Here is an 11,634-nt window from a genome sequence, read left to right as displayed (position 1 = left end):
TGGAAGATTTAGCTATAATATTTTTCGAAACATGTTTAAAGAGCTAGATGGTAGGTAGTATTACAAGGAAGAGATCTTTCTTAATGGCATTAAGAGTCTCATATCATAAGTTTTTTTCCCCTATGTTGTTATAAAAAGGAGGAACACATAACGTCCTTTCTTCCATGTATAGTAAGGTTAATAATGCAATATTCTATCTAGTAGGATCCAACTAAATCTTCATTTGGATAATAAGCCTAAGTGAAGATCATTCACGTGAATAATCTTCATTTGGATAATAAGTCCAAGTGAAGATCATTCATGTGAATAATCACATGCTTCAATGATGGCGAATTCATGTAGGAACACTTCCAGCTCATGCATTTCAACACGTAGGTTAAATGAGTCTTTTCACCACCAAGTTTAGAAGGCTTGCTAATACAAAATGATGACATGTAACCTTTGATGCATCTATTCTATTACATCATCCATGAAGATGCTTCAACCCAGTCCTTTATCACCATTATATAATTTTTGTTGATCACTGGGGTATAACAACCTTGCTCTCTTGATTACCACCCTCACATGGGCCACTACAAGGGCATGTTAGGAACTGTTCATGCGAGTAAGAGTTTTGGCTACCATCTACATGGTTTTAGTTCATGTGGAAAACATAGGTTGATGCATTCATGAAGTAGGCCTATCTTGGTGTTGAAGTATTTGTTCTGGTTTTGCAATAGATTATAGGGGTTTTTGCAAGCGTGCATAGTAGTCGAGGTGGTTTGTAGTTGGTGGCGAAAGAGCTTGAAAAACTCACGCATGAAACTTGTTTCTCTCTTTTGCCACGCGTGCTAGGAAAGTGGGGGCCTTGAAAGTGGAAGGTTGCCTTTCCATCATATGTTCAATTCCAAAATGAGACCATTTTGAAGTGAGCAACATCATTTTGGAGTGGAGTGTGAGAATGACATGGTTATGTTTTTTGATGTCACATCTGGCGGTAAGGAAGTTGATGTTATCTTTTGAAGGCTAGTAGCATTCTCAAGGTTAGGCTTCAATAGTACATTAGCTCCATGCAAGAAGATCAAGCAAAAGTGTGCGTGTCGTGTAGGGTTTTTAAAATCTCATTGGCAAAGCTTCAACTTCCTACTATGGAATGAGGTAAGTCAGTTTTCGGTGGAGCATGTGCTCGATCTCGATTGATGGTGGAGCATATGCCCGATTTCGATCAATGGTGGAGATTTATAGATTGATGTGTGGAGTATTGACATGATCAATGGTATAGATGTATGACATGGATCAAGTAGAGGAAGCAAAAGAAGAGCAAAATTACAATGCCCCACCCAAGGTCCCTCTCCACAATACTTTTAATGGATTGAAACATCTCACGTGTAGGCCATGTGAGGTGAAAGGCAGATGCATGCACATGTACTGTAATTTTAAGCATTAACGAATGCAGGTAAGTAAGTTAATAAAACAGATTAATTAGGTCAAAATGTAATTAGTCCTTAATCGCAATTCTTTATTTTCTCCTCTCTTCTTCCTTTCCATTTACTCTTTCTTCCTTTCTCTCTGAGCCAGGCAGAGCTCTGGTGAGAACCAGCCTGTTAGGGTTTCTGATAAAGCGTGTTTTTGGGTTTCGCGTAGAGGCCTCAGGGGTGTCTTTGACTTGCTGGCTGACGGCCATCGCCATAACCACAAGCATCGCCGTCGCAATAGCCATAGACATAGCCATCGCTCTGATAAACACAGCCCATCAGGGTTTCTGAAGCGATTTCAGCGTCGATTGCTTGAAGCGGCCAGGCGAGATTGGAACACATGTTTGGCATTCAAAGGAATGCAGGAAATGCTTAGTAATGGCAGCGATGGAAGGTCTATGCAGATGTTGCATTGGCGTATGAACTAGGGTTTCCTCTTCTTTTTCTCCTGTTGGCGATGGCGTCCAAGGGATCGTCTTTGCTGCCTTCGCATCTGGTGAAGCTTTTAGAGGCCGATAGCTACCACAAGGCGCGGGCCAACCACCACCACTACTACTACATCAGCCGCGTAACTCTGCGGCATTCAAACTGGCTCAAGACTATCTGCTTCTTCTCATTTCTGGCCATTGTGTATGATATCTATCTGTTGCTTTTGCTACATTTCACGCTCAATCTGTCTTCTCTTTCTGTGTCTTCATTTCTCCTCGTAATAATCTGCCAAATGGCTCGTCTTCCTTTTTAGCAGATTTCTTCCGGATTTCGCCTCCCATTGCAGCAAGAGCTTTTGCTAAAATTACCCTTCCTATCTGCATTTCATCTGTCTGTTTTTTTTGGAGGATACAGATTAGATGCACTGCTGATATTGCCTTCCCAGATGTCTAGAGGATCTAGATTAGATTCTATGCTAAAACTGCCCTGCCTGCCTGCATCTCTTCTCTCCGTTTAGAAGATTTTTGACCATGATTGCTTCATCTGACCGTTCTTTTTGGCGTTTCTTCAGAGCTTGGGGGTGTTTCTTTCAAGAACTACCTGTCTACACTGGTCTATATTTTGGTTGCTCCTCCGCAGCTTGGAAGAAGGCAGTACTACAATCCGCTGCTAGGCAGGTATAAATGACATAGTCATAATGGACCCGATCTGCACCTTTTCCTACTTCGGTTATCTCGGAGAGTAAGGATGCACTGGTTTCTGTTGGAATGGGGCTTTTCTCTGTTCTTCTGTAATGGGTCTTACACAAGTAGAATCATAGATGAGAATTTGCTTTTCTGGTTTCTTCCGTGATTAGTGCTACATTCATAGAATCAGGATTTAGGATTTGTCCTTCATTAATAATGTTCACAGGAATTTCTCCTAAATTAATCATGTTTACTTGGGTTGGGTTACTTGGGTTTTTTTGTGAGTTGGGTCTTTATTGCTCAGGAGGGTGGCCAAATGACGGTACTTGTGACAGGAGCGGCCGGTTTTGTGGGCTCACATGTATCGCTAGCATTGAAGAGTCGTGGAGATGGAGTGGTAGGGCTAGACAACTTCAATGACTACTATCCAGTTGCCTTGAAAAGGGCTCGGGCGGCAAATCTGCACAAGGCTGGCATGTGAGTAATATTGGCCCTTATTACTACATGTGAGGCTTGATTTTTGAAGGTGTATGGTGTGTTAATTGTATATCTCTCTATCAGATTCATTGTAGAAGGGGATCTCAATGATCAAGCTCTTCTCTCGAAGCTCTTTGGCCTTGTTTATTTCACTCATGTGCTTCACTTAGCTGCTCAGGTATGCGTCCCAAGACCTGTATAGTTGATGATTTTAAATGTTTATTTAATCGGTATAATATGTTGATTTACCATGTATGTTTGCATTTGACCTGGTTATGCACATGTTATGTTTTGAATTTAATTTGTCTGACATGAGGAAGAAAAGAGCACGACTCTGTGGCTAATTGTGTGCTACATGCTGTGCAGGCAGGAGTTCGGTATGCAGTGAAAAACCCATTAGCATACGTTCACAGTAATGTTGGTGGGTTTGTCACTCTGCTTGAGCAATGCAAGGTTAGTAGGCACACTCTTGGCTGCTTGCTTATAGAATACCCTTAGTTCACATTGTGCTGCTGTTCTGCACATGAATTTTTACCTGGATGATGTGTGACGTGTATTATCTCATGTGCCTTCTTATGTCCCTGAGGATCAGTGATTGCACAACAATCCCAGCCCATGCCAAGATTGGCCATCCATCCTTGATGGCCAATGCTGGAGCACATTTTCTTAGTTGGAGCTAGATGAGGCCTCACATGCATGTGGTGTTGGAAACATAAGCTGAAATTACATATTGGGCTTAATACATGCATTTGGTCACCGTTGGTTTTGTCATATATTTTGCAGACTAGCAGCCCACAGCCGGCTATTGTTTATGCCTCATCAAGTAGTGTGTATGGCTTGAACTCCAGGGTATTCTCCGCTATCTAGATGCGCATGTCTTGCAACAGATGGTATAATTATGGGAAATCCAATCATACTGATCGGTTTTTTTCAGGTCCCTTTTTCTGAGGATGATAGGACTGATCACCCAGCAAGCTTGTATGCAGCCACCAAGGTAAGTCTATTGGGAGTAGTATTCTTTCGTCTAGTCAAGCAAATGGTTGTGTAGTCTCTTAGTTTCGACGCATGTTCTGCTGTAGAAAGCTGACGAAGTTCTGGCTCATACATACAATCACATTTACGGGCTTTCGATTACAGCACTGAGGTTCGTCCTTTTTTTGTCTTATAGCTTGATGTCAGGATAGGATGCAGATCAAGGCCTGTTTAAATACATAAAAAAGCAAAAGCTTTAACCTCTATCTAATGATGAGTTAAGCATTATTGGCGGACTGCTTGTGCAGGTTTTTCACTGTGTACGGCCCTTGGGGGAGGCCGGACATGGCCTACTTCTCCTTTACCAGGAATATTGTGGAGGGCCAGGTAGATCTTATTTAAATTTAATGAATCTTAATTGCATCACTACTTATGGTATATTCATGAAGTGTGCTGTACGGATGGACCCTGGTTTGGTCAGATAACTATGCTGTGGTTTGCAGCCCATAAAGATCTTTCAGGGTCCACATGGTGAAGAGTTGGCGCGAGACTTCACATTCATCGATGATATAGTCAAAGGCTGCGTTGCTTCTCTGGATACAGCGCTTCCTAGTACGGGAAGTGATGGAAAGAAGCGGAAAAAGGCACAGTTTCGGATCTTCAATCTTGGCAACACGCAGCCTGTTAAAGTGGGCGATTTTGTTGGTATTCTAGAGAAGCATCTCAAGAAGAAAGCCAAACGAAAGTAAGCTCTGGGTGCTTAACCCTCATAGTTGAGATCATATATGTTCGTATGTATGTACTTATACATTCATATGTATGTGCATGTAAGTATACTCATATGTTTATATGCGTGTGCACATATGTATGTGTGTGATATAGATAGATTTGTTCCATATCGATTGATTTGCATGCTTGCTGCCTCAGTGTCATACCAATGCCAGCTACAGGTGATGTTATGTTCACACATGCAAATGTTACAAAAGCTCAGATTGCACTTGGGTAAGTAGATGTCTTCTTACTCTCTGAAGCAATATTCATGAGTTTGTTGTGTATTTTCTTATTCATATCATTTCATTCTCTGGTCTTAATCTATGTCTTCTCACCTGGGTGTTGGGGACCGGTCCTTTGTTTCCAGATACAACCCAACAACAGACTTGGATACAGGCCTGCAGCTGTTTGTGAAATGGTACAAATCTTACTACAAGCATGGAGGCGATCATGAAGACATGCTAAAGGGCTACAAACCTTACTGATGATGTACAAACACAGATGTGCATATACATTTATTTGTTTGGTTCCTTTCCGGCGGTTAGAATGGGTGAAAGCGGCTGCCCCAAATTGTAACTGGCTGGCATACTGCTCTGCGCTATTTCGTGGGCCCAACAATGTCATCATTTGCCCCCCCGGGCGCTGGGCCGGGGGGGTTGAGATGGTTGTGTATTGCTTGCTATTCATATTATTTTTGCTATGTACATGGGACTTCTGCATAACAAGCAGGGGGGATGGACAGTGCTAGATATGAAATAAGATTGTCCTCTGCTCAGCTCACTATTATTGAGTAAAGAGCATGATGGGGAAAACTGTTAAGGTATGTTATGTACCCTATAAATATACACTCTTTTCTATTTGGCACTTGAAAAAATTGCTATTCTTGGTTCTGCGTATAAATAAGATTTTTCTCTGCTCTGCTCACTATTTTTAAGTGAAGAGCAGCATGGAAAAAACTGTGAAGTTATGTATTGTCCCCTATAGACTCTTCTTCTTGCAATTGAAAAGATTGCTAGGTGTCGTCCACGGGTAGGCGCTGTATGGTTCTTGCATGCACCATATGTGTACTTTGTGAATATGTTTGAAATGAACAGTTGCCAGATGTATTTCTGTGGATGACTTCATGGTTACACAACATACCCCTGCACATGTCATTGGAGGGACGTTGGACAGGCAAGATTGCCCTTCCACCTTGGATGTCTGACAGGTGGAGAACAGGATACCAGGAGAACTGGACATGAGCCCAAGGAGAGCATGGTTCTGATTTAAAGATGAGCGAAGCTTGTATATACGCTTATGAATTGTAGTTACTACAGTAGAGATTGTGTTATTTGAGACTCTGCTTTGATGAGTTGGACAGGCAAGATTGCCCTTCCATCCTGGATGTCCGACAGGTAGACAACAGGATACGCGAAGAAGTGGACATAAGCCCAAGGAGAGGACGGTTGTCATTTAAAGATGGGTGCAGCTTGTATATGTGGTGCGACAGTACTGATTGTGTTATTTGAGACTTGGCTTTAATGAGTGGGGCTGCTTGTGATATGATAAGCTTACCGTAATGTAGATAGTAAGGAGTTTGTGGTGTATCCAAGAGGATGCTGAAAAGGGTAGAGCTTGCTGTTCAGATTAGGACTAGATCTGGAAGTCTTCAATTTATGTGTGTAGCGTAGGAGTAATAGAGATGTGGAGAGAGAGAGAGAGAGAGAGGGAAAGAGAGAGAACGCAATCTAGAATAAAACTCTAGTTGGGGTTCGAGAATTCAGCACTGCTATAGGATTTTTCTCATCAAAGGAATCTCCCTCGTTATGTAGACAACAGCTTGAAAAGTTCCTTTATGTAATGGCTTGTTTGGAGATGGCATGAAGGATAGAGCCTATGCCTTCTACTCTAGAAAATCCATCAAAAGAAGAAGATAAGACTTGAGAAGATAAGACTTGAGAAGCGTAGCTTGTGTTGTCTACTCTAGAAAATCCATCAAAATCCATTATAAAGGACTTGAATTGATTGGGTGAGCGCAGGGTTTTTGGCAGCATTGAGTTCTTGAGATGAGGTTACATTTAGAAGATCTAGCAAGTACGGTTGAAGAACGTGTGGAGCATCTAGTCGAAGTTGTATTGTTAGCACGTGGCATTGTATTAGTAACTTTCGAATGTGGGTGGTAGTTAATTAATGGTCAAGAGAACGCATAATACTTTAAATTAAAGTCAATCACATGGACATAGCAAACCTTAAAATAGCTTGCATAACTTTGTGGTTGATCTTGTTGTGCATTCTGGATAAGACATCAATCTTTTCCACATCGAAAGGGAAGTATAGAGGAGTGTTTCGCACAAGAAGCTTCACAACGGAGGAGGGGACCAAATACCTTAGTTTCAATGTTAACATTATGCAATTCTAGACAAACGGCTTCATTACTCGCCCTTCCAATACTCTCTATTTCTAGTTTCGTTATTGGTCTTTTTGTGCGTCAAGTTGTGTGTCATGTGAATGATTGACCTTTGTCTCTTCAGTGACGATAACTCTTTTCCTTAGGGGAGGGATTTTCAGGATACATTTCATATTTGTGTCAATGAGTTGAAGTAGCTCTAGAGTCTTGTCATATCTGAACCTAAGAAGTCTTAGGGAGTACATGTCTTTTGATATCACGTTCACTTTGTGTGCATGGATAGTTAGAACGTAGCTATCCTAAAAATATTCAATAAGCCAATACTTGGCAGTCTCTTGTAAGCAACCCAGCATCGAATCTTACTAATGCATACTGATGTGGTTCCTTTTGCAAATGGATTTGACAAGGCATTGGAATGGGAGCTTCGAAATTGCGCTTTGCATGTGCCTCTGCATCTTTCACAGTTCACGTAGAATGGACCTATGTTACTCGTATCTTCAAGTCCTCATTCATCTAAGGTTGGATATATTTTTGTTCGGTTCAGCTTTCTGATCTATTTTATAGGATCTTTGGATGAGGAAGTCCTTGCGGTTCACTTTGTTTGTGCCATCTACAACAAAAACAAACGGGTAGCTCAAATGACTAACAAAAAAAACTTTTGGATAAAAATCAATACAAAGCAATAGAGAGACATCAAACACATTCATTCCTTCACAACGTGTTCTTCTATTGAATTCATAATCAATAAGACAACACGCAAAATCGACTCAAATGACTAACAAGAAAAACATTTTGGATGAAAATCACTATAATGCGATAGGCAGACATTCAACACATTCAATCCTCCCACATCGTGTTATATTGAATTCACAATCAAGGAAACTCCAACATGCAAAATCGGCTCAAATGACTAATAAAGAAAACTTTTTGGATAAAAATCACTCCAACGCGATAGACAGACATTCAACACATTCAATCCCTCACATCGCCTTGTACTAAATTCATAATTAATAAAACAACAATAGACAAAATCAACTCAAATGACTAAGAAGGAAAACATTTTGGATAAAAATCACCACTACAACGCTATAGGCAGACATGCAATACATTCAATCTTCCATATCGCGTTGTATTGAATTTATAATCAAGGAAACTCCAACACGAAAAATTGGCTCAAATAACTAATAAGAAGAACTTTTTGGATAAAAATCACTACAACATGATAGGCAAACATCCAACACATTTAATCCCTCACTTCGCGTTGTATTGAATTTGCAATCAAGGAAACTCCAAAACACAAAATCAGCTCAAATAACTAAGGGAAACTTTTTGGATAAAAATCACTACAATGCGATAGACAGACATCCAACACATTTAAACCTCACATCGTGTTGTACAGAATTCACAATAAAAGAAACTACAATACACAAAATCAGCTCAAATGATAAACAAGGAAATTTTTTTGGATAGAAATCACTACAACGCGATAGGAAGACATCCAGAATCCTCCACATCGCATTGTATTGAATTCATAATCAAGGAAACTCCAAAATGCATAATAATACTTTTATACATGTTAAATGCTTATTTAACAAGTACGTGTATCAATCACGCGAGGGGAGAACCTATAAGTGTGTAGAGTGCTATCCTCGCATTATAGTGTTCTTACTAGTGGAAGAAGGTGTTGGAGTTGTTAAATATTGGATTGAGAAATGAAAACTTACTCTCAGCAAAAAATTCGTCCATAAGAATGAATAGATGAGGTGGTGTAGATGAAGATAGGTGAAAATAAGAGCAGATCACGGCGATGAAGATAGGCGAAAATAAGACCTGTTGTTTTAGAAGAGCTCACCGCTAAATTCGACGATTTAAGGTTTAATAGAAGAGGTCACACCTTAAGTAGGTGTGATGCAGCATGATGACGTCATAAGTAATGTCGTTAGGTGCACGTGGCATGCAATGATAATGATCGAATGCATGAGTGACACGTGATCACACGTGTGAAAGAATGTGGGCGGCCGTTCAATGTATGCCTGCCACGTGTAAAGACTGAGAGATAAAGCACTTCCACATGCATTATTTATAGCACGACTTTTAGAAGCTCTTGGCTTTTTTTTTTGTGCAACTATTTTCTCATACTCTTGCTCTTCTGCGACCAGTGCTGGCACTTCTCCTATCCTGCAATAGCATGATATCGATAATCTTTCTGATATTGATCCATAGAGACAGTCTTCATCTCTTTGCAAAGGTGTGTTCTCAAATCTTAATGGTCTTAGAATGTTCTTTTTTATAATTGAAAATTATTATGAGCATAAGTCCTATACTTAGGCAACTCAAGTATATTGCAATTCAATACAACACGATATAAGGCTTCACTCGCCAACATCCACCCTAAATCGTGCTGTATTGACTTACAATATAGAAGGAGTGTATAGTGCGAATATGGAACCCTGTGGATCGTTGGTCTATAATCGTGTTTTAATAAAAAATTATAGTATTGTAAGATTTTATAGCTAGTTGTTAGTGGTTGTTGCATATTTGTGAAACATAGACCTTGTATATTGCAATTCAGTATAATGTGATGTAAGGCTTCACTCGCCCCAGTATCCACCCTGAACCGCACTGTATTGACTTGCAATATACAAGGTCAGTATAGCGCGAATATGGAATCCTACGGGCAATCGCCGGTCCATACTCACATTTTAATGAAAATAGGCTAGACTTGTGAGCTTTAAAAGACAAGTTTTTAGTAGTTGTTGCATATTTGTGCAACATAGACCTTGTATATTGTAATTCATCAGTACAACACGATATAAGACTTCACTCGCCAACATCCACCCTAAATCGTGCTATACTAGCTTATAATATACAAGGTCATTATAGCACAAATATGGAGCCCTATGTCCGATCACCAGCCCATAGTCACGTTCTAATGAAAAACTATAGTATTGCCAATTTTTAAAGCTGGTTGCTAGTGGTTGTTGCATATTTGTTTAACATAGACTTTTTATATTGCAATTCAGTACAATGCGATATAAGGCTTCACTTGCTAACATCCACTCTAAATCACGTTGTACTAGTTTGCAATATACAAGGTTAGTATAGCACAAATATGGAACTCTTTGGTTGATCGCCGGCCCATAGTCACACACTCTAATGAAAATCTGTAGTATCGCGAGCTTTTAAAGTCAATTGCTAGTAGTTGTTGCATATTTGTGCAACATAGACCTTGTATTTTGCAATTCAGTACAACACGATATAAGGCTTCACTCGCCAATATCCACCCTAAATTGCGCTGTACTAACTTATAATATATAAGGTCAGTATAGCTCGAATATGGAACCCTACTCTTGGATCACCGGCCCATAGTCGTGTTCTCTTAATTTTTAATTACGCAAAGAGAATAGCATGAATATGGAACCTTATGGCCAATTGTCGACGGCAGGCCCATAGTCGCGTTGTAATGAAAAATATCGCTAGCTTTTAAAGTCGATTGTTAGTGGTTGTTGCATATTTGTGCAACATAGACCTTGTATATTTTGATTTAGTACAACATGATATCAAGCTTTACTCACCAATATTCACTATAAATCGTGCTACACTGACTTTTGCATTGTAATTGCAAAAGTCACCATTATTCTTTTATTCTTGTGTAGTTAACAATCATTTTGATATCTTTTTCTGCTTAGAGTGTCAAAGAGGCTGTCCTTGAAGGAAGAAAAGTTTTAGATAAAATGGGAATCACGAGTCCACCTTTCCTGGATATCCTTGTTTACCTTATCTCTTAAGGATATCGAAGAAAAAAGATTGTCCACATGCACGTATTGAACATTGTCCAAGATGACTCCATCATTCGAAGTGATCTCTTGGTATTGCTGCTCTTTCTCTTGGAGATACGAGCATGAAGACATGATCATATCCTCGATGGAGACATTGCAAGAAAACATACCAGAGATAACATACCTGTTATCTCAGGTTAGAGATAGGGTTGGCTGACTTTGTGAAGCAAGTCGAATAATTTCTCCTCAGTAGTTTCTTGAAACCCAGTATGGGTTTGACCTTGATCACCACAGGTTTATTTACTATTTGCATCTACTGCTTGAGGATGAGTAAGTTTTAATAGAAGGAGGTGAGGACTGTAGACGAAACAAAGCACATTTTGACCTCATTCCTCCCCGCATATCCAATAGGCATGTCCTATTAACAGATATTCAAGTGTTGTTTGACATTAGGGAGGACTGTTGTCTCGTAATCTTTTCTAATTCTTGAAGAAGATGATGATTTCATCGTTCCAGATGTAGATAAGTATCTTCTACTAGATTTAAATGTGAAGGAAATTGAGTTCCATACTTCTGCTCTAAGACATTAACAATGATGTACAAGGATACTCTTCACTATGAAGCCAACCTTCCCACTGAAGAGGAATTTTAAACTATTCAGCAAAGACTCAATATTTCAC

The 11,634-nt window shown here is 39.8% G+C and overlaps 1 protein-coding gene across 1 annotated transcript; it reads left to right on the top strand.

The window, feature by feature from the left end:
* Positions 1-1,524: 1,524 nt before the first annotated feature.
* LOC147628991 (UDP-glucuronate 4-epimerase 1-like) lies at positions 1,525-5,745 on the top strand. Its single transcript, XM_086812188.1, has 12 exons — positions 1,525-2,084; positions 2,455-2,560; positions 2,874-3,046; positions 3,131-3,224; positions 3,413-3,499; positions 3,830-3,895; positions 3,981-4,040; positions 4,126-4,190; positions 4,327-4,405; positions 4,522-4,763; positions 4,946-5,020; positions 5,157-5,745. Exons 1-12 carry the CDS (start codon positions 1,912-1,914, stop codon positions 5,272-5,274), a joined length of 1,338 nt encoding a protein of 445 aa, XP_086668314.1. The 5' UTR covers positions 1,525-1,911; the 3' UTR covers positions 5,275-5,745.
* The last annotated feature ends 5,889 nt before the right edge of the window (positions 5,746-11,634 follow it).

The sequence above is a fragment of the Cibotium barometz genome, chromosome 18 (assembly GCF_041138505.1).
Source record: "Cibotium barometz isolate CiBa-2024 chromosome 18, ASM4113850v1, whole genome shotgun sequence".
NCBI classification, from domain to species: Eukaryota; Viridiplantae; Streptophyta; class Polypodiopsida; order Cyatheales; family Cibotiaceae; genus Cibotium; species Cibotium barometz.
The sequence above is the reverse complement of the archived record's forward strand: the minus strand, read 5'-3'. Positions and strand labels throughout refer to the sequence as shown.

Excerpts from the sequence above, each read along its gene's own strand:
- LOC147628991 (XM_086812188.1), top strand. The coding sequence starts at position 1,912 with ATGGCGTCCAAGGGATCGTCTTTGCTGCCTTCGCATCTGGTGAAGCTT. Across the intron at positions 3,225-3,412 it reads TGCTTCACTTAGCTGCTCAG|GCAGGAGTTCGGTATGCAGT; the intron begins GTATGCGTCCCA and ends CATGCTGTGCAG. Across the intron at positions 4,406-4,521 it reads GGAATATTGTGGAGGGCCAG|CCCATAAAGATCTTTCAGGG; the intron begins GTAGATCTTATT and ends TGTGGTTTGCAG.